Raw genomic sequence first — 22204 nt, forward strand, 5'->3', positions numbered from 1 at the left:
CGGGCTGTAAAGTGCACCATTGTTACGAATGGTACAGCGTATAGGCAAGTTCTCACTTTCTATTTCTATTTCTATTTAAAGTTCTATTTAAAGTCTCGCAAATGTACCAGGAGGAACGATGCCATTAGCGACAGCCATTAAACGATTCTGCCCACCGCCTGCGATGAAGAAACACTACGGACACAAGTAACACGAATTCGCCACTCTGTTAGAGGTTACGTTTAAATCCGGGCTTACGTGTAAAACATGTAAAAAAAGCATGCCAGTGAAGTAGCGTAAAGCAGAGGCGCCCGTAAAGCTTGCAGTCACCATTGATCAACGCTTCCGGAACCAAGTGCTGGAGCTGCATGCCTAAAGAAATAGGTGGAATACCCATGCTGGACAGTCTTCCCTTGGCATCAAACGGTGGAGGCAATGGAGAGTCAGCAGTCAGAAGAAACAGAAACGGAAGGAAAAGAGACCCACCAGTCGAAAGTGGCTGCCCGTGCACAGAGCAACAGATAAACAGAGAGGTGTGGGCACTGGAAGCAAAATAGCTGTTGCGTGACGAGCGGGGCAAAAGCGTGCGTGGCGAAGACAAGCGAGTTTGACGACTGTATCGTGGTACAGCCACCGAACCCACCCACTTGATATTCAGCAGCTCTTCAAGAGCAATGAAACGGATCATGTCATGCAACACGTCAGTGCTGTTGCTAATGGCCGGGAGGGACTCCATTACTGAAGCGGTGAGGACAGGTCTGTCGTACACGGCGGAGCGCTGTTGAAGAACTTGCTCCATAGTTACCGCCTCCGTTAAAACCTCAGCAATAGTTCCCGGCTGCTTGCGCACGAGGGCCACAAAAAGCTGTTCTTTAACGCCAAGCATTAGGTGGCGTAGCTTTTTCGCCACCGACATGGCAGGGTCAGCTCGCCGGAATAGGCGCATCATGTCCTCCACGTACATCGCCACCGTCTCGTTCGGCAGCTGGTGCGGAACTAAAGAACCAGCTCAGCCCTTTCCCGATGATCCGTGCTGGTGTATGCTTCGAGCAGTTTTCTGCAGAACTCATGCCATAGCGGGTGGTACAGCGCGAAAACACGAAGCACAACAGACGAGCGCACACATATGCCATGATGTCAGGGCGTCTCACGGTTTTCGTACCAAGCCGTACTCAAGGCTGAAGAACACGTACCTCAGCTTCCCGGAGCCGTCCCACTGATTGAATGCAGCGACGCGTTCGTACTGAGCAAGACAGTATTCTACGCCCTCAAGCTGAGTACCGGGGAGGGTTTCGGTAATCGTGGGTTGTGCACGGGCGCAATGTGTAGCGCCTCGCATGGCTGGTCTAAGAGCAGGTACCGAGGTGAACCACAAGGGTCCGTACTCAGGGGACAGGTCAAGGCGTCTGCGACTCATTCGGTGAACTGGAGTATCGACGGGTAGAGGCACCTCCACCAATATTTCACGGGGCAGAAGAAGCGAGCCAACGTTCAGCACCGTTGCAGGTCTGATAACGCGAGTGCCATCACCTTCCTTCCACAACATCATCGTCTTCGGATGCCACCTAATGACATCGGATGGCAATATGATATTCTACTCCTTAACTTGATATTATTCCACTTCATATTACTCCTTGAAAATCCAAATGTTGCTCATCTTTCAGAGGTACGTGTTGTATGCTGGTACCTGAATAAAGAGAGACACTTCTCATTCATGCAGGGTCTGTTCCGTTTCCGAAGCTCTCCCTACTTGCCTGACGTCGTGGTGACGTATTACCTGCTGCGCAGTCACCGGACAGGCTCGCACCCTCCTAGTGTTAAACGTTCAAAACAAACTTTCCTGAGATATGGCCATTCACAACGGACGTCGATCACCGAGCGCCGTCTGGCTTTGACAGCCCCCTTTGAGCTTGGCCGCTACGCCAACACAGCGTGGTCACTCGCTTGAAGCTGGCCATTCGTTCTCGGCCTGTCTTGGGCAGCATTTCTCAGGCCGCGATGGCGCTTTTGTCTTCTTTAATTGGGCTCACTGCAACAACTAAAAAAAAAAAAGAAAAAGAAAACACGAGCCCCGTCGCGAGAGCCACTGATTAATGTATCACATCCCGGGGAAAAGAACGAAAAAGCGAATCTTCGCCAGCCGCGTATATACGGCCGCATAAGCTGTACCCGCTCTTGCCACGCTTTTCGAGGACCACGCAGGATTTTCTCTCGTCCTGAGTAATCGCATTTTCCGAGTTGATCGCGCTGACGAATGAAAAAGAAGTCTCTTCCGAGCCGAAATGCACAGGGAAACGCTCGAACTGATGCCACAGAGCCGTAGAAAGAAACGCAATACAAAAAGGCGAAGAAAAGACAAACTATCGCGCGCGCTTCCTGTGTTTTAAATTAAGATGTATGCGAGTCGGTTAGCCTGAAGTTTGCCAGAGAGTTGATTAATCCGCTCCAAAATAAAGCGCGGCTCTTATTAGCACACGCACTTTTCGCACCCGTTCTCGACCGCTCCCTTAATTTTGAGCAGCCCGTGAATTTATTCACCCTGATCTTGAGCGCTCTCCCTCATTCGTACCTCGGACCTAATCAGCGCTCAGAGTTCCGGTGATTATCGTGGAAGAAGTCATCTTGCTAATGTCTCGAAGACCAATTTTGGCGAGATCCTTTCCCTTTAGATCTTCGGGACACCTACAACACAATTTGGCCAATAACAGTCACAAAAAAAAAATGAAGTATACGCTTTGTCTTTTCTTCACCTTGCAATGTAAAAATAAAAAAAATAAAACTATATAAAACTAATAAAACAAATTGTAAGGAAGTAGAAAGTGTGTCGCTGTAGCTTAGCTGACTTTGGCCTACGCTGTCGAGAGCGAACCGGTTTAATTACCACGCTGCACATCGATGATGACGTCGGCGGTGTTTGGTTTGACACCGATGAGGGCGGCTTTATGTCGTCGTGGCCTGTCTACCTGCACGTCAGAACTTGATGCTGCATCCAAAGCAATCCACAACTATACTGCTTGCGACAGAATCGCTGGCGCAAGCCCACTTTAACCGCGTCTCACACAAGATTCAGCGTCTAAAAACGCTGGAAACTTTTCGAATGACGACTTTTCTTCTACTCTGTACTGTTATTTCTTCAAATTGGCTTTAGACACGCACACGGAGCACTCCCGGCACGGCCGAGCAAGGACGCATCAACCGAATACGTCATCTCCGCCATAGCTTAGAAGGCAGGAATAAATATTGAAAGAACTTAAGCCTCGTTTCTCGGGTACGGGTAAAAGCGTCTTTGTGGAGGTAGCACGTGCATACGTGAGCAGTACTTGTATTGGCTGCCTTCTCCGCATGGCTCACAAACAGGCGGGTCACAACAGCGCTCGTACCGGCTTCACTGCGTCACATAAGTTTAATCTACGGAAATCTCTTTGCGCGTCTGTTGCGCACCCATCGTCACTGACCACGTCCGCGTGAAGCCAGTAGTGCGTCGATACCGGCTACTCACTTACCGCTAGACAGTGATAAACGGAGTAATTGGATTGGTACAATGAATTGTGTGAGATGGTTCGGATGGGCGGACGGGTAGACGGACCTAGCCTCCCTTTGAAACGAGGTGATAAGTGTCGCCTAGCCAGTAACCCTCAGTACGCAAAACGAAATTGCAACCTTTTCTGGCAGTGTGCTGCACAGCAGTGATTTCTACGTTTCAGGTGAGTTCCGCATACTTCGCTTCGTATGCAAGTAGTGTCTGTATGCTACATATAGAGAACAAAGCAAATAATATTTTTGCGAAACAGCGAGCGGCCAGGGCGCCGTCCCGGCCAAAGCACGGAAGATGTAAAGCTTATAACTGCTGAAGAATTTCTGAATGTCTACGATGCTCTTATTCGGTACTGGTCACGCGCACGGCGGCTGCACTTAGCGGCTGTCGAAATGAACGAACTTTATAGTCTATGGATATATTAGTTAAGAGAGAAAAACTGCCCATTGTCAAAGATTAACTGAGGTTTAACTCTGCTTAAATAGATTAAGACGCGAGTGGACGCTGCTTGTGATGGTTTGGCTGGTGGTTTCTCATGATTCCTCATTAAGAAATGGCACAGAGTTTTGCAAAGTGACTTTTTTTAAAGCGTACACTTGTGCGTACATATACTGTCGGTCCTAATCGCTATCGCAATCCGGTCTCCAACTTTTCTACCAGATGGATGCTAAATAGGAAGCGAAATGGTATATGACGCTGCCCTGATAACCGCACAAGAAACGGTTGCGTCACAAGTTTGAAAAGAAACCTATCGCCGCACCAGCGGGAGGGTCCCTGCCACAGGTGTATCTGGGTCCGTATTCTGAGTTTGAGTTGTTATTGAAAGTGTCGCTATCTCTTTGACATCGAGTCATCTGATTGGCAGTGACGTCCGGCTCCAGTGTGTCCACCAATCAGATGGCTTGAGGCCGGTGAAATAGCGACACTTTCAATAATGACACAAACTAGGAATATATACGGACCCTGTTTTGCATGCCATCGTCCCATTCGCTGCTTCGGTGACCTGAAAATGGCTGACCTCAGTTCCTGTGGCAATCGGTTCCCGCCAGGGAGAGCACCTGCAGACGGTACATATCGTGAATCAGTATTTTTTTTTTTTTCCGGGTTTTCTCCTAGGCCATCTCAAGAGTGAGTTACCAAAGTTTGCATTTCCCTTTTACAAAGTTATCTAGCACAAGATATCCCAGGTTGAGCCTTCTAGGTTTAGTATCTCGAAAATTACATCTGATTTGATGTAATTTTCTGATCAAGTGTAATCAAAGGCCTTGCTATGGGATACTAAAAAAAAATACCAACTTTCAAGCATTTTATCCTTTGATAACTGTGTGAACTTGTTATTTACGGGCTTGCGGTTCTTTCCCGGCCATATTTCAGTTTGTCAAAATAGGTCAAAATAGACCAATAAACCTCATTTTCTGCACCATCAAAGGTTACGGAAGCATTTGCGTCATTTCTGGTGTATTAGCTCCATTTGTAATAGAGCTATTAATATAAATTATCGGGCAGGTGATTTCTTCAACTCTGTTAATATATATGCAACCCAGTCTCCTGGAGGCAAAACTTCGAGGTTGTCACCAGTCATTGAGCACAAGTATGTAGTATATAATGGTGTTCAGAAAGTTATAAAGCACCCAAAGCTGTTCATTTCAATTTTTTATCTTTTTTTTTTCAGGATATTCTTTTTTAAGTATCTCCGAGACAGGACAGCAGAAAGTTACTATAGCGCTTGTCTGAAGTCCGCCAGATCTGACAGAATTTTTAGAAAAGAAAATATTTCCAGCTATTAGAAGTGTCCTTTAGCGTTCTTTAGTGCATCTTTCATATAGGTTTGGTGTATATCGAAGAAATTTCAGCTCGCAATTCTAATTTATTTTTAATTTAAGGATGTGTATTTTCAAAGAAGCTTTTGAACTGAAATGTTTCGAAAAGTGACTGCAGATTGAAGCAGTGTGTGCAGCTTTTGCTTTAAATCAGATATATAAATAGAATCCAAGAGTAAAAAATATCAGAAAGGAAAGAAGGATAAAGAAAAGAGAAAGCAAATGAAAAATCTGAAAGATTCTGAAATGGCTGCAACCGAGCATACAAACGATTCCTTTTGGAAGGAACCTAGGAATTATGATACAGAAGGGCTGAAAAAGCTGATAGAAAACAAAAATCGATTCCTGCTCTCTTAGACTGAGAGCGTCGAGATGAGGACATCGCGAGAAGGCTTCGTCATCACAGCGAGCTCTGCTGAAAGCGTCAAGAGACTTCAAAATGAGGCAACGAAGGAAAAAATTCGGAATTTTCGAGGAAGAAAATACCACAAATCAAGCTGGTGGGACGAGATAATCTTCCGGATTATCAATCAAAATGCTATAACTGCGAGCTGGAGGGTCTTAGCCTCGTAAAGATATATGGCAGGGGAAACAAGGCACAACGGCAATGACTGAACACAGCAAGGAGGCTTTGGAAACTCTAAAAGGGAGATCGACATCCTGTGTGCATTTTATGATAACACATTCCTTCCACGCTGTAAGAATTGTGCTCGTATTGGCCATACTGAGAGATATTGCAATGCAGGACCAAGGTGCGTAGGGTGTGGTGAAAATCATCACGTGAGACAATGCAGCAACCGCCTGAAAAACCGCAAACTTTGTGAGGATATGGAAGTACATGCTGATAAAAGGAAGCATTCGAGACTAAGTTGAACTGTCCAGTCTTCAGGGAGGTGCCGATCAAGGAGACACTCCAGATTGTAGCTAAGCTCTGAAATGACGCATTTTGCACCGGTCAGCAGGAGTAATCCTAATATGGATACCTCAGTGCTCAAGGTTTTCCCAGTCAAATTTAGCCAGTTCATTCAAAGCAACCCAGCGCTTAACAAAGAGTGAGGTTCACCATCAGCGTAAATGATAATATAATTGGATTGGAAAAATATTAGATTGTTAAAGCGTCATGTGTGCTGAAGGCCTCGCCTTCAAAAAACGGGTCCGCGAGCCATGGTCTCGCCCGACGAGTGACAAATCCAGTCTCTTAAAAAACACCGGTTTATTCCGGATAAACAAAAAAAGGCAAAACAGAGAAACATAAGGCGCTACTGCGCTGAGAACAGGCTGTTCATGCGCGCGACAATAGAACAACGGAAAGCGGCAAGAATGTCAGGGCCTTACCGCGGCGAAACAACACACACTGCGGAGCGAATAAAACGAGCAATGGGGCCAAAACGCTAACGGCGACACGAGAAAGATTGCCCCTCGCGGCACAGCAACTCACAGAAATACGGCTAGGCTGTTCCTGCAGGCACTGCTTCAATCTTCGAGTCGGCGATCTTCTTTCGGTCGTCCGTGCACACCCTGCTGGCCCATGACGCTCCCGGTTGCCCCGCGCCGGCCTTTCCGCCGGCGCAAAAAGCCCCGCGCCTCGCTTCTGCACGCGCTTATCTACCCTCGTCTGTCGCCGCTAACATCACGCCCCCCAAAATTATCTGCTTGCTCATGCGCACTCGCGCTGCCCGTGCAAACACAATACAAATAGAAAGACGCGCGCGTCGTTTAAAACACCTAAAGGGGCTGCGGAGCCCCACACTCCCCCCCTCTCAAGACGGGACACCTCCCGATGTTTCTAAGAACAAAACAAAGGAGGGCACTGGGAGGAGTACAAAAACAATGCTGGTTCTGACGAGCTGCCCGCTTGAAGGAATCCGCTGGATTGGTGGCATTCATCAGACGATGGTCCAGGTGGTTCACATCTGGTAGACCCGAGTGCCGTTACGTACTTTCTGGCCGCTCGTAGTACTTTCTCAGGTCGGCGACGTTGACTGGTCCGATCTCTCGGCCGCCCTGCACATGACGAAGCATGTAAGCCAGACGCGAAAGACGCTTTATTACTACAAAAGGACCAGTCCATCGAGGAGCGAGAGAGGCGGCAAATCCTTTTGTAGCATCACTTAGCGGGTGCGAGCGGCGGAGTACTTTATCCCCAACGTCGAACTGCAAAGGACGCCTGCCCTTGTTGTACTGGCCGCAGTGCTCCAGGCGGGCGAGGTCCAAGTTCTCCCTGGCCTCCTTTAGAGTTCCGGCGAGACGACTGGAGAGATCCTGGGTGAACCTGGAATAACTGGGAGCCTGTAAATCAGAGTCATGGGTAAGGGCATGTTCAATGGGAAATCGAAGCTCACGGCCAAGAAGAATAGCTGCCGGCGTAAAACCAGTCGACCGGTTTACTGTGGTTCTTGTGGCGAAAGCCATCTCCTGCACTCGCAAATCCCAGTCTTTGTGACGTTCCGTGAAAGCCACGAGCATGTTTTTCAGGTTTCTGTTTACCCGCTCTGTGATGTTGGCCTGAGGATGGTAGGGCGTAGTCTTTTTGTGCTGCACGCCAAGAGCTTTGCAGGTGTCAGCAAATATCCTGCCCGTGAAATACGTCGCATTATCAGTGATTAGCTGCGCCGGGAAGCCGAACCGAGTGAATGCGTCTAGGAGTTTATCCCAGACTACTTTTGAGTCCAGTTTACGCAGCGGGTATAATTCAACCCATTTAGAAAAATGATCAGTGACCACTAGCAAGTAGCGATTTCCTTTCACAGATCTAGGATAAGGCCCCATTACGTCGCAGGCAACAATTTCCCACGGGTAACGGCTTTCCACAGGTTGCAAGAAGCCCGGTGGTTTACCTCCCCTTGCCTTCGCTGTCTGGCATGTAAGACAAGTACGGACGTATGCTACGACATCCTTTCTCATGCGGGGCCAAGTCACGATGCGACCCAACTTTTCATATGTTTTCTTGCCATCGCTGTGGCCTGCAAGGCGTGTGTCGTGAAAATACTCTAAAAAGAGCTTGCGCAGGCTCTTTGGTACGACAACACGAAATGGGGACTCACCACCATCTGTGTCGGCAGCGGGTATATATCTCAGGAGAAGTCCATCCTCTGCTTCCAGGTAGCAGTCATAGCTGCCGGTAGGCGCTGTGCTTCCTGCAGGGTTGGCGCTGTCCAGGCCCTTTCGTATTTGGATGCACTGAGGATCACTTAGCTGAGCATGGAGCAGCTGTTGACGAGAAACCAGCTTTCCCCAGGCATCAGCGGCTTCTGCGATCACCAGGACTTGCGGTGCTTGCTCGCCATCTGCAGGTAACGGAGCTCGGGACAGGGCGTCGGCTGCCTTGTTGAAGGTGCCTTTCTTGTACTCCACCCTGTAATTATATTTCTGAAGAGCGAGCGCCCAGCGGGCTAGACGGCCGGCTGGGTTCTGCAGCTTTGACAACCAAGACAGTGCCTGATGATCGGTCTGAATTGTAAACTCAGCTCCATCCAAATACATGTCAAACTTTTTTAGCGCAAATACAATTGCCAAGCACTCTTTCTCTGTTACCGTGTAATTTCGCTCCGGCGATGAGAGAGTGCGACTTGCAAATGCCAAGGGGCAAAGCTTCCCTTCGTGATCCTGAAGTAAAACAGCACCTATTCCATACTCACTCGCATCAGTCTGCACTGTAAAGGGCCGGTTTAGGTACGGGAGCCGCAGACGAGCAGTGTCGGCGATAGCTGTTGACAGCGCCCGAAACGATTCCTGCTCCGTGTCTGTCCAGGACCAACGGGCGCCTTTCCGGAGAAGCTGATGAAGGGGTCTTGCCAGGTCCGCACAGTTTGGAATAAAGTGGCGGTAGAAACCGACCATGCCCAAGAATCGCTGCAGGCTCTTGACGTTTGTTGGTGATGGCAGCTGCAATATGGCCTGCAGTTTCTCCCCGTCAGGCCGGACTGTGCCCTGTTCAACAATGAAACCAAGCAGGTTGATTCTGCGCGAAACCAACTGCACTTTGCGTGGATTAATGGTGATGCCTGCGTCCTTCATTCGTTGCAAAACAGTGGTTAAATGGATCAGATGCTCATCTAGGCTTTCTGAAAACACCACGACGTCGTCCATGTATGCCATTGCATAGTTGAATTTCGCGTCTCCGAGCACTATATCCATCACGCGCTGAAAGGTAGCAGGTGAATTGCATAAACCGAAAGGCAGTCGAACAAACTCGAATAAGCCCCGATGGCAAGTGAATGCAGTTTTTTCGATGTCACTCTGGGCAATCGGTATCTGCAGAAAACCCCTGCTACAGTCTAGAGTAGTGAAGAATTTCGCTGATCCAAGTGTATACATAACAGAGTCGACTGATGGAAAAGGGTACGAATCTGACTGTTACAGCGTTCAGCCGCCGATAGTCGACACATAAGCGTGCTGTGCCGTCTTTCTTAGGCGCAAGAACAACGGGAAAAGCCCAAGGGCTCTTTGAGGGTCTTACTGCACCGGTAGCCACCATTTCATCCAGAGCGGCATCCAGGAGTCCTCGCTTGTGGACGCTCAGTGGCCTGGGGTTGAAACGGATCGGGCGGGAGCTGCCGGTGTCAATCCTGTGCGTCAGCACGTTAGCTTTTCCAGGAGCCTCCGTGAACATAGTAGCGAAGGGCTCAAGTGTCGCCTGGATTCTGGATCTTTCCGTTTGTGACCCTGTGAAAGACTGCAGGACAGTTAGAACACCACTTTCTGCCACTCCGACTGAGGGGGGATCCGCGACCAGAAGATTTGAGTGACGCTCTGTAATCTTTGTAATGAACTTTAGTGGTTGTGCATTGTTGCCGTATCGGTAGCTGCCTGAATGTAGGTCGACAATGATCCCTGCCTTCGAGATGAAGTTACGGCCCAAAATTACAGGACAAGAAAGTCCGCGAAGATGCAGGAAGCGCTGCCTTATTTTGCGACCATTCACGGTAACTGTTAGGCGTGCTGCAGAGGTTGCTGACGCTATCTGTGGCGACGCCATTCGAAGCTTTGTAGTCACTTCTCGTAACTGCAAATGTCTTGAATCGCATGCTCGCTTAACCTTATCGCCAAAAACAGAAACAGTGGAACCGGTGTCCAGCAGAGCGGGAACTTCTATCCCCGCTATTTTAACAGCCACCAATGGTGCATTGTCAGGGCGGGCATCCTGGAGGCGGAAAGTGGACGGCAAATCGCTTACCGTTTGGCCCTTGATGTCCTGGGGCCGTGATTCGCGTTCCAAGGGGCCGCCAATCACCTCTGGTGCCGGGGCTGTCTGGGCCAGAGGAGACGACTTCTTTCCTCGTCCCTTACGTCGCTTAGGCTGACGTCTGCAGCAGCCCCATACCCTGGCCGCCGGGTGATGAGATGACCAAAACACCAGGCTCTGTGTTGGCCACGCTCCTTCGCCCGCACTGTAGCAGGCGGCATCCAGGAGAGGCCCGGTCCGGCCTGCCACCCCTTGCGCTCGGTCACTCACCGGAGGAGGCCCAGTCCGGCCTGCCACCCCTTGCGCTCGGCCACTCATCGGAGGAGGCCCAGTCCGGCCTGCCACCCCTTGCGCTCGGCCACTCATCGGAGGAGGCCCAGTCCGGCCTGCCACCCCTTGCGCTCGCTCACTCATCGGAGGAGGCCCAGTCCGGCCTGCCACCCCTTGCGCTCGGTCACTCATCGGAGGAGGCCCAGTCCGGCCTGCCACCCCTTGCGCTCGGTCACTCATCAGAGGAGGCCCAGTCCGGCCTGCCACCCCTTGCGCTCGGTCAATCACCGGAGGAGGCCCAGTCCGGCCTGCCACCCCTTGCGCTCGGTCAATCACCGGAGGAGGCCCAGTCCGGCCTGCCACCCCTTGCGCTCGGTCAATCACCGGAGGAGGCCCAGTCCGGCCTGCCACCCCTTTCTCTCGGTCAATCACCGGAGGAGGCCCGGTCCGGCCTGCCACCCCTCGCTCTCGGCCAGTCACCGGAGGAGGCCCGGTCCGGCCTGCCACCCCTCGCTCTCGGCCAGTCATCGGAGGAGGCCCGGTCCGGCCTGCCACCCCTTTCTCTTGATCAGTCACTGGAGGAGGCCCGGCTCGGCCTGCCACCCCCTGCAGGCGGCCAGTCACTGGAGGAGGCCCAGTCCGGCCTGCCACCCCCTGCAGACGGCCAGTCACTGGAGGAGGCCCACCAGGGATTGCGACCTCGTGGAAGTCACCTGCCCCCATACGGCAGCTGGGGGTCATCACGCTGCGGGCTGCCAATGATCCGAGCCAAGCGCAGGACGGCTCGAGGCAGGACTCCGCTGGGGGAGGTGGCTTGTAGTTGAGCTCCGCCAGAAAAGATGCCTCGATGCGGGAGGCCTCCCTGGCCATGTCCTCAAAGTCCATGAACTGGCGGTGCCGGAGGTATGGCTGGTACCTCGGATGGCACCGATGTATGGCATGAGCCACCTTCTCTGGTTCCGGAGCTCCAGGATCTGCCCTCTCGTGCAGCTCTTGAAAACTGCGCAAAAACTCGAGCAAACCCTCGTGTTCGCCTTGCGTCCTGGCACAAAGCTCATCTTTGATGCGGATGACGTAGTCAGGCGGCAAAAACTCTTCCCGAAAACGCTGTACGAAGTCCTGTTTTGTTGTGAATGGCCGCTGTCTACGCCTCCAGGTTGCTGCGGAACCTACTAAAGCTACAGGAATCACACGTGTGACCAGAGCACTGTCCGAAATTGCCATTGCCATCTGATAGTCATCGAGTTCATGAAGAAAATCGCAAACAGATTTCTTGTCGGCGTATCCTTCAAATCTCGGCACGGGCAGATTTAGCTGCAGATGGTTATCGCGATACAAGGGAGTGGGCGTTAACGAAACTGGCTCGTTTCCCATCACTTCTCTAAATTGTGCCTTTGACGCAAGTAGCTGAGACAGTAGGGCAATAATTCCGCTTTGAAAATCCGATGGTTCACTTTTCTGGTCTCCTAATTGCTCATGCATAGAACCCGCATGGGTGGGAGGTGGAACTTCAGCTTTCAACTGGGCGCTTGCGCCAGGTAAGTTGAGATTATCCGCCATAGCTACGCATGAAAACATGGAATGTTCTCACTAAAGTTGCGACACTCGCGGGGCGAGCCAAAGCTCGAGCAAAAATCACGTTGGGCGCCAGATGAAGGCCTCGCCTTCAAAAAACGGGTCCGCGAGCCATGGTCTCGCCCGACGAGTGACAAATCCAGTCTCTTAAAAAACACCGGTTTATTCCGGATAAACAAAAAAAGGCAAAACAGAGAAACATAAGGCGCTACTGCGCTGAGAACAGGCTGTTCATGCGCGCGACAATAGAACAACGGAAAGCGGCAAGAATGTCAGGGCCTTACCGCGGCGAAACAACACACACTGCGGAGCGAATAAAACGAGCAATGGGGCCAAAACGCTAACGGCGACACGAGAAAGATTGCCCCTCGCGGCACAGCAACTCACAGAAATACGGCTAGGCTGTTCCTGCAGGCACTGCTTCAATCTTCGAGTCGGCGATCTTCTTTCGGTCGTCCGTGCACACCCTGCTGGCCCATGACGCTCCCGGTTGCCCCGCGCCGGCCTTTCCGCCGGCGCAAAAAGCCCCGCGCCTCGCTTCTGCACGCGCTTATCTACCCTCGTCTGTCGCCGCTAACATCACGCCCCCCAAGATTATCTGCTTGCTCATGCGCACTCGCGCTGCCCGTGCAAACACAATACAAATAGAAAGACGCGCGCGTCGTTTAAAACACCTAAAGGGGCTGCGGAGCCCCACAGTGCATTAGTCATTCATAATGACCAAATAGAAGTTTTTTTTTTTTTTAAGTCGATATTTATTGCCTCAGGGCATCAGTAGGTTATGAGATGAAGGATGAATAAATGATTAAATGAATGGAAAAAGGTTGGCTGATTGTATGAAGTTTTTCGTTTACATTTAAACCAAAGTCAAGTAGCGGCCAAGATAAGTTGGAAAGGAAAGAATATCATTGTTATTAACAGTTATATTCCGTCCACGCAAGAGGTCAACCCTACGCTGAACGAAATAGAGAAAACATTAGAGGTACGTCGTGGCGAGTTTTTCGTAATAGCTGGAGATTTCAACACTAGATACCGAATTCGGGGAGGCAATAAAACCTAGAAAAAAATAATACAAGTACCAGATTTTTTAAAGAGAAATCATCTCATACTGTAAAACCGTGCACATAATCCAACAACTTTTGAAACAGAGAATGGTAAAAGTTGGATAGCTCTCACTATCGTCTCCGAATCTCTCACTGTGCATCTTTACAAATGGGTTGTTTTGGATGAGTTCACCAATAGCGATCATAAATACTCACTGGAGCGTTTTAATCAAGAAAAACCCAGTGAACCTAGGCTCAAACAAATAGGAGAAATTAATCTTCTCCAGTCCTCAGTAGAAGACATGTGGATTAAGGGAACAGGAAACGCTTACATTAATTCTAAAAATCATCTAAATTCTGCAATGCAAAATTTCTTTTTTTTTTTGCGCATATTTTCCTTTATAATGATGTAAGCACGTTGTGCTTTTGAGGATGCGGGGTGGGCAAAGTTCTTTTTTTTTATTTTTTTTAACTGTCCACGCTAACCTAAGTTAGTTGCTATGGTAACCAACGCGCAAATAGTGAGATTTTTGCTCGCCATTGACGATTAGCTATGTGCTTTCGCGCCAAAAATTATTTCTGAGTGCTTTAGTACGGCGTCTTTAAGATCATTTTGGCACCTAAAAGAACAGTCGGTCCCTGCTTTCCTTTTTCACTCTCTTCACCTCTGCCCCGCCGTGGTGGGGCAGTGGTTAGGGCGTACGACTGCTGTGCGCAAGGATGCGGGATCGAATCCCGGCCGCGGCGGTCGCTTTTCGCAAGGACCCCTTGTGCTGCGCGATGTCAATGTATGTTAGAAAACCCCAGGTGGTCGAAATTTCCGGAGCCCTCCACTATGGCGTCTCTCCTAGCCTGGGTCGCTTTGGGACGCCAAACCCCACAAACCAAACCAAACCAAGCCAAATCTCATCTCTGTTGTTTAGGTATTCATCCAGAATGAGACGTCATTCAATGAGATGGCTTCCGTTCCTTCTACCTATTCGAACTACGGCTTTTTCACATTTAGATAAAGCAGAGAAATATCCTCTTACCATAGTATACTGAACTATCGAAATGTCACCCAAAAGCGAGAGCCAACAATACCCAGAATTGAGTACGATAATTTTCAAGACAGGAGTTTTGTTGAATGTATAACCTACAATAACCAAACCCCATAAACAGAGAAGCCGCCGCCGAGAAAGAAATCAGACTAAATGGGCGAGAGATGGTTCCCAAACTGTGGCAAGATAGGCAGCTGCTCATTACGCTGTTCAACATGCAGGACAAAAACATGGAGCCAAGGTCGCCAACTGCGAAGCATATAGTGTTCGATGTGTGCCTTTCCGTGCTGTCCTTTGTCTCGTGGTGGCTTACCCCGTGCAGGAAATGACCGTTGATTGCATGCGCGGCCGTGCCCAGAAAGCAAAAAGCTTTCTGCTTGCGTCAACGTGGACGCTCGCGACCCTGGGCATCGAATGGGGAAGGACGCGTGTGCACGAGAAAACAAGTCAGGCGCCAGCAACAATCCGCTGCGACGTGCCGGCGGGGTTCCACTGGCCCGGCGCTCCTCTGAAGCCGAAGGGTCCCGACACAAGAACGAACACGGCCAGGGACCACATAGCGAAACAAATACGAGGCCAGCAAATCTGCGCCACCAAGGACTGTATGAACGAAGCACTAATAGTGCGTCTTTGTTCCTGAGACCGGTTCGCGACTACGGACAACGCGTATACACGTTTGTCAGTCGCAATGGTTGCGGCGAGAATTATTTTATGATACTGTTGTGATGCAACCATGGAAATCAAGGCATAAAGAAGCGTCACATATTACTGATCCACTAACTCAATTTATCGGCTTCACTGAGCACTCGCTTTCCAAGACTCTTAGGGGCAAGATTGCCGGAGCTCGATAGCAGTTCAGAATCGTGGACAACGGTGTGACCTTGACGCGCGTTGCCCCGCTAAGCACCCCTGAGAGATAGTGTCGTCAGCGAGTGAAGCTAAACGAATACGTCGAGTTCGTGCCGCAGGAGAGGACAGCGACAATACCAGTGCATTCTCTCCTACCGATCGCAGACTGCGAGCTCTGCCCACGGAGCATGCAGAATGCTAACATATTGCCACACGTTTGGCGTCGACATGGACCGAAGCCTCTTGCAAAGCAAGGGCCGAGTACGTATTCAGACAGCCGGCCGCTCTCTCAAATGAAACTTCTCGCCAACGGGACGCCGAACGCAAGCACTATGCCGATGAAACCAACAAGCCCGGTTCCCTGCACAACCCCTAGCCTTAAGCTAAAAAAAAAAAAAAAAAAAAAAAAAAAAAAAAAAAAAAAAGAAAAGAAGAATACAACATTTAACGAACAACCCGCTCGGCTTTTGTTGGGCTTCCTGCGCTTCTAGTCTGCACAAAGTGCTGGTACGTAGACGAGTTAGAATGGGAAGATGTGATCCAAGGCCATACCGAAACCGAAGGCATGCGTGTACGCATGCAGTTCTGCTGCTGGCATGCCGGCACGAAAATGAAGGGGTACCGGCTGAATTATGACTCGTCATGAGTCATGCGTTGACAGAGTTGTTGACTCTTGTTGACACCGTAAAAACTGAGCGTCTGTGACAGAGGAAGAGCATAGACCTTTGTCACCTTCAAGAGAAGGCAGGTTGGTAGTAAGAAAGACAAATTTGTAAAGAAATTATAAGGATGGTCTGTATACCCCCATAAAGAACAGCACAACCTCGGCGGCGGCAATATCAGCAAACGTGCTTGGCTGACGTCGTCAAACTACAGAATGTCTGCCACTATGGCTGTGATCATATCCAGGATAAATCTGGGCGTACCCCCGCTGCCCGGCGGTGCACTGAGTGTAAACTGAGTGTGAGTATAATGAAGTCGACGTGCATACATAAGGATTTTCACTATCCTTGTAAATTGGCACAGGACTTCTCTATGGCTTGAGGAGTGTAGAATGCACGCCTTATACACTGCGTAGCCAGTTCTTCAGGAAAAGCATCTTTTTTATTCTCTCTTCGGACTGCTTCTACGGTGCTATATGACTTGCAGCTTCAAAATGCGGCCCATATCCCTTTTATTTAAAAAAAAAATCAGGTGTAGCTATTCCAGACTCAAGGATAATGAAGACATATTTAACTCACGGTACTATGTATCATATATATATATATATATATATATATATATATATATATATATATATATATATATATATATATATATATATATATATATATATATATATATATATATATATATATATATATATATAGTATTACTCATACGTCAGGAGATATGCCCCATTCCTTCACGACTGACCAGGTTGCCGTGGAGACCGTCTATCATCTTAGTCTGGCTTTTCGGCAGCGTTGTCTATCAGCAAGCGCTGCGGTGGTCATTGTGTTATCGAGTGCAGCTCTAAACTTCGTCATGTGTCGACATACTTCATCTGTTTTAGGTAAAGGATGTCGATGCTGAAGCCGACGCACGGTATGAGCAAGTGCCTACGCATAAGCGAAACGTTAGAGCGAACTGTCATATTAATGACCTAGGGATTACACAAACACCCTCAAAATATGTAATGAACGCTAGTAATTAATAATAATTATTAATTAATAACAGGGGGCTAGCGCAGCCGCCTGAAAACAAAACAATAAATGTGAGAAGAAAACGTAAACGCGTCCCAATTTAATTACTTTCGTCTCGTGACCGCTACAGGGTTAATGCTACGGTGCAACTGTGCTGTCTCCCATCGAGCTCCATTTGGGCCGAATCGAGAGTCCTAGGGAGACTGCAGGCCGCACTAACACGCTAAGCCAGCTTTTTCTTCCCCCTGTTCTTCTTGTGGCCAGTGCTTTTCCACTGCATCGGTGTTTCTCCTCTTAACGAACTTTGGGCGAGCTGTTGCGAGGTCTAGCGAAAATTCGGGGGGCGTAACCGCGTGCTGTCCAATGGCGGCTCATTTCAACTAATCCCGGATTAAAGCGCCGGTGCTTTGATGAGCCCCGCGAGCCCACGGCTTCCCTCACCCAAGTAAAGAACTCGCGAGGTGTGCGCGGGAAAAAAAAAAAGAAACTAAGAGAAATGGAACGAATCCGATGGAGAGATAGAACAGTGCTCCTGCGCCGAAAGACGGAAAGAAAGTTGGGTGTTAGCGGCATCGCGTTCCCACCGAAGACGAGAAAGAAACAGATCCGGCTTCACATTTATGGTCTGCGAGTGGCTCTAATGAAAGCCAAACTGCTACCGCGGATACCCGTTCGCTGGCGCAGCAATCCAGAAGAGGGGAGACGCGAAATCAAGCCACAGAAGCTTGGTAAAGAAAAGGCTGCGCAAGTAGCTGGGGATGCTCGCGCGTGACCGCTTCTTCAACGAAGTGACGGCTACTCTAATCAATTTGCAGCGGCAGCGCGGCCGGCCAAGCAGCCCTACGGGTCCGCCGTACACTGAGACAATTACGCCTCGCTCAAACCACGATCCCATTCTCGACCAGTGCTGGGGCTGCGAACACGAGTGGAATCTCCGAACGTTGGCCGATCGGCGATTCCACTGGAGCGCACTGACTCTGTGCGGCAGTAACTTTGGGCGCCATCGCGGTGAATGGGATGAAACTGCTAAGATAGCCCCCACCTGTATATACCAACGAAGATTACGAGGGCACGCGGGGTGGCTACTGAGGACGAGTGGACAGAAGGCGTGAGCTGGAATAAGAGAGCGTTGGTACAAGTGAGCAACAAGCCGGAGAGAATATGGTTTACCTAAAACAAGTATCCACACATAGGTGCGCATTACAGGAATATAGGTATTTCAGCCTTGGGAATACTGCGTTTATGATGTATCTGCATTCTTAACTAACAGCACGCCGCCCGTCACCTTGTGACCAGCTCAACGCGAAGCCGTGTTCCGTGATGACTTCATGGCAGAATTGCACTGTTGGTGTTTAACGAGAAATATTCTTGTAATTAGCCACCGCTAAACAGATCTCAACAGGTTGACTTCACCACAAAGAAGCATTTACACTAAAAATAATTCAAAATTCTTCTCACAAGCGTCATCAATATTTCGAATCCAGGATAGAACGAGATGAAGAAGATTGCCACACAGAGACAAAGGAAACCTCCTCTTACCAATGCTTCGACAAGGGAACCTCTCGAAACGTACGTTTCGTCAACAATATTTTGTAGTATTTTAATCACATCATTTACATGTACAGTAATACTTCTACACGTGTTCCGCGAAGACGAGACTTTTCAGACGTGGTAGGTAAATTCAGGAAAATGCTCTTCGACTGTAGTGTACTCCTTGCTTATCTATACGGCCCGTTGCATAGAACAAAACAATAACAATAACTAGCCCAACAACGTGTTTTACTGAATGAAAACAAACAGGCTGCACAGAAATTGACCATCGTGACATAACATTCGTTGCAACTCAGGCACACTGCCATTCCAAGCAACCGCCAACACGCTTCTCAGAAAGGCACAACGCGGCGATCAGCTTGGCCTGAACAATTTCATCGAATCATTAGCGCCGCGGTCTTCACCGTATTCGAGTTACAGGCATGTACGACGTGGGTTATCAAGCAGCATGTAATGCAAACGTATCTGCTTCCTGCTCAGCTGCTGTAAGAGCGCGAACATTTTGTAGATCTTTCCAATGCATGAAACAGATCGGCTCCTGTCACGAAGTAGATGCCATTACAGGCGTTCACGCTTCAGCCGTATATCATGGCGTTGCTGTAAAATAAAGAAGAGAAGCCGGGCACATTTGCAGCGAAACAAACTTTCAATCTGAATCCTGTTACGGATGGGCCACCCGACTTGATGGCTGTCCGCGAGAAACCACCGGCGACGCGCAGCGGTCGAAGGGGGGAGGGGAGTGGGGGGTAACGGTGTGGAAAGAGTAGCACGCGGTTCGAGCGAGAGGCCATCACTGCCGCGCAGCCTGCTGCCTCCCCTGCATGCACGCTCGCTATCTTGGCACTTAATCGAGTCGAACGCAGCACTGTCTCTGCCGGGCACTCAAGCCGGTTATCTGGGCGCCTAATCAAGCCGACTGAATGGCCGACAGAAAGACCCGCTTATAGCGGAAAGGGGAACCCATCCTCGAAGGACACGCCACGACGCGCGAGCACTGGCTTGAACCGTTATTACTGGCGCGCGGTCATGGAGAAAAGGGTCCCGCGCATTTGCCCTTTTCTTATGCATAATAATTGCGCGAAGGGGGCTGCCATCGCCAGTGGCGGCGTGCATACATCAATCGGGTGTCGATTAGCCGCGAAGGCATTATTCGGATCAAGTCGAGAGAGTCCTTCGGTAGGCGGCGCGAAACAATTATCTCCGGACAGGATGCGAGAAGCATGGTCCACTCGGCCTTGCGGAGCTCGGCGGCGAGTGTTGGTGCGCGTGTGTCGTCCCTCCATCCACCGTTGTTGTGCGGCCGGCCGGTCACGGCGTTCGTGATCAGCCTCGGAGTGCGCGCCAATCGACCGCCAGCCACTTCTTGCGAACGCGCTGCCGGGCACCGGTGACCGCCCTGGCGTCGCTGACTGCGTTGGCCTTCTTCAGGTCTGAGCGGTCGCCTTCCAGAGGGAAAGGGGTGCGCGCAACAAATGTGCGGACAACCTGCACTCGTCGTCCCGCTTCACGCGGGCAGACGCCCACCGCGAGTGTTGCGCCACCTTTATTCTAGCCCTCAGCTACGGTGGTGTCTTCACTGTTGCACTTGAGATAGGTTATCCTGATAGCGGATTTGAGGTTTGGAGAAGGGACGATTGGATATCACATTTCAGCGGAATAACAATTAGAACGATGTTGTCAAGGGCCTGGGGATGCACAAGTTCCAACCAGTGATCTCGAGGCTGAAGGCGAATGATTCGAACAAGGCACGCTCCACGTGGTCGTAAACCAGGGAAAAACGCTTTTCACGACCGTTACCTTGACACAGTGTTCGTGGAACAGCGCGAGCCCCTAACACCCGGCGCTTTGCTTCCAGCCTGCTGAGGTAGTTGCGGATGTCCGCGTTGGCTGGCAGCGCTTCAGTGTCGGGATAAGAGAGTAGTGCGCGCACTCAGCCAGAACATAAGGATGCCGTGTGTGCTTGTGAGCACAACGTGTGCCGCTGTACTAGCTCTGTACCGCGCATCGTGCGAGCTGTGGCTGAAGAGGGGAAGCTGCATTGCCTCTGAATCTCTTACCCCTCCCCATTGTTTCCATCCTTTGTTTCGTGGCAACCTGGTCAATGACAAACAGTATCAAGGGCAAGAGGCCGCACGTGCACATTTCTAAAACCAGCTGCAGAGGCTCGTGTCGCTGAAACGTCCCAGAATACCAAGTGGAATAAAGAATGGCCGTAGCATTTTCTTCTGAACATCGCAGAAAAGTTTCTAGGCCTCTTCATTTTTGTTGTCTATATACGCGTGCCATTTTGGCGTGTGCAGTTCAAATACCTCCTTCGCCGCGAGGGAGCAGAGTGCATGGGCACCCACGAGTCCGTCGCGCTCGGCTTTCCCTCGCAGCCTTCCTTGACGGGGCCGTCGCGGTGGTTTAGGGCCCGCACCCTTGCGCGTTCAGAGCAGGGGACCGCGCGAAACATCGGACCGGTCGTTCCCGCAACAACGATCCCGACGGAAGAAGATCCGTGATTTCTATCGGCCGCAAGCGAGCCGCCGCTTCGGTTTTGCCCTCTCTTAATTACAGCCCTGTGCTGCTGCCGCCGCCGGGAGTAAACGTCCCGTGGCCGAGTCAAACAAATGGCCGCCGCCGCAGAGGAGGGACGCCGTGCTGCGACGCCAGGGAGCGGCTTCGGCGGTGGAGACGAACGCATCGACCCGGATGGGCGGCCGCAGCACGTTCGAGCTGTGCGCGCGCGCTCTATGAAGATCGTGTCGGGAGCGCGCGCGCGCTAGCGCAGCTAATTCCACGCTTCTTGTTTCTCGCCGGGTCCACGCTGTTGCCCTCCTCTCCGGCAAGTGTGTTGCCGTTGCGCTGATAAATGGAGACCTAAGATGCGCCGGCCCGATACGGCTCTCGCGCGACCCCTACGCGGCGGCGGCGCAAACTCGTTCCTATTGAGCGCATTCATGGGATGGGGGGTGCGCGATTAATTCTGTTTGCGTGGATCATCATCACGAGCGCACGCTCCCCCTCCCTAGGATTCTGCGCGTCCCTTCTGCTGCGCAAGAAGGGGGCGTCCGTCCTCCTGCCAATGCCCGCGTCACGAACGCCATCCGAGCTCGTTCGATCGCTTGCGGTCAATGCTGGCGATCTATAGGCGCGCCAAACGACGGATCCGCGCTGCTGATGCTTCCCCGCTTGTAGTGCGGGAGACATCATCACCTGGTAGTTGTTTGGGCGCCATCGCTGGGATGCCTTTTGCTCAAACACCTTCACAAAAGTAGCGGCTCCCCAATGAGAGGCGGTCACGACGTTAAAGACATAATGCGCGGTTTGAACGCTACGCCCGCATCAAGGATACGTACACAGTGAGCGCTTCACGCTTCTCATCTTCCGCTGACGGGAAGTGCCTCTCGTCGCGGGCCGGTGCGGCGTGAATTGGCCCTTACATTGGTGATGTCGTGCACTGTGGCACTCTGTAACTTAACGCGGTGTGCAATATTTAGATTTATTCGCAAGACTCCGAGGAACGTGATTGGGGGAAGGGGAGATGCATAGCAAACAAGGAACTACCACCTTTTATTACGGATGTTTTCTCAACCTGATCCTGATAAAACGCGCGCCTTTGACGAAAGTCCGCATTCTTGCGGACATATTCGTGATGCCTCATGTCAGCCATATGCTGTACGCAATTAT

At 50.6% G+C, this 22204-nt stretch overlaps 3 protein-coding genes across 3 annotated transcripts in view; 1 reads left to right on the plus strand and 2 right to left on the minus strand.

The window, feature by feature from the left end:
• LOC146197629 (zinc finger protein basonuclin-2-like) overlaps positions 1-22204 on the plus strand; it is a 425472-nt gene that overhangs the window by 3445 nt on the left and 399823 nt on the right. The window lies entirely within an intron of this gene.
• On the minus strand, positions 6476-9002 carry LOC146197630 (uncharacterized). The gene is made up of 2 exons (XM_084599539.1): positions 8379-9002; positions 6476-7623 (listed from the first exon to the last, which is right to left on the minus strand). Exons 1-2 carry the CDS (start codon positions 8815-8817, stop codon positions 7472-7474), a joined length of 591 nt encoding a protein of 196 aa, XP_084455665.1. The 5' UTR covers positions 8818-9002; the 3' UTR covers positions 6476-7471.
• Positions 9021-11029, minus strand: LOC146197631 (uncharacterized). Its single transcript, XM_084599538.1, has 2 exons — positions 10511-11029; positions 9021-10009 (listed from the first exon to the last, which is right to left on the minus strand). Exons 1-2 carry the CDS (start codon positions 11027-11029, stop codon positions 9605-9607), a joined length of 924 nt encoding a protein of 307 aa, XP_084455664.1. The 3' UTR covers positions 9021-9604.

The sequence above is a fragment of the Amblyomma maculatum genome, chromosome 3 (genome assembly GCF_055883805.1).
Source record: "Amblyomma maculatum isolate TAMU_Amacu chromosome 3, ASM5588380v1, whole genome shotgun sequence".
In the NCBI taxonomy this organism is placed as follows: Eukaryota; Metazoa; Arthropoda; class Arachnida; order Ixodida; family Ixodidae; genus Amblyomma; species Amblyomma maculatum.

Excerpts from the sequence above, each read along its gene's own strand:
- LOC146197631 (XM_084599538.1), bottom strand. The coding sequence starts at position 11,029 with ATGAGTGACCGAGCGCAAGGGGTGGCAGGCCGGACTGGGCCTCCTCCG. Across the intron at positions 10,010-10,510 it reads AGGACATCAAGGGCCAAACG|TCTTTCACAGGGTCACAAAC; the intron begins GTAAGCGATTTG and ends ACTGTCCTGCAG.
- LOC146197630 (XM_084599539.1), bottom strand. The coding sequence starts at position 8,817 with ATGTATTTGGATGGAGCTGAGTTTACAATTCAGACCGATCATCAGGCA. Across the intron at positions 7,624-8,378 it reads CGCTGCCGACACAGATGGTG|GCTCCCAGTTATTCCAGGTT; the intron begins GTGAGTCCCCAT and ends TCTGATTTACAG.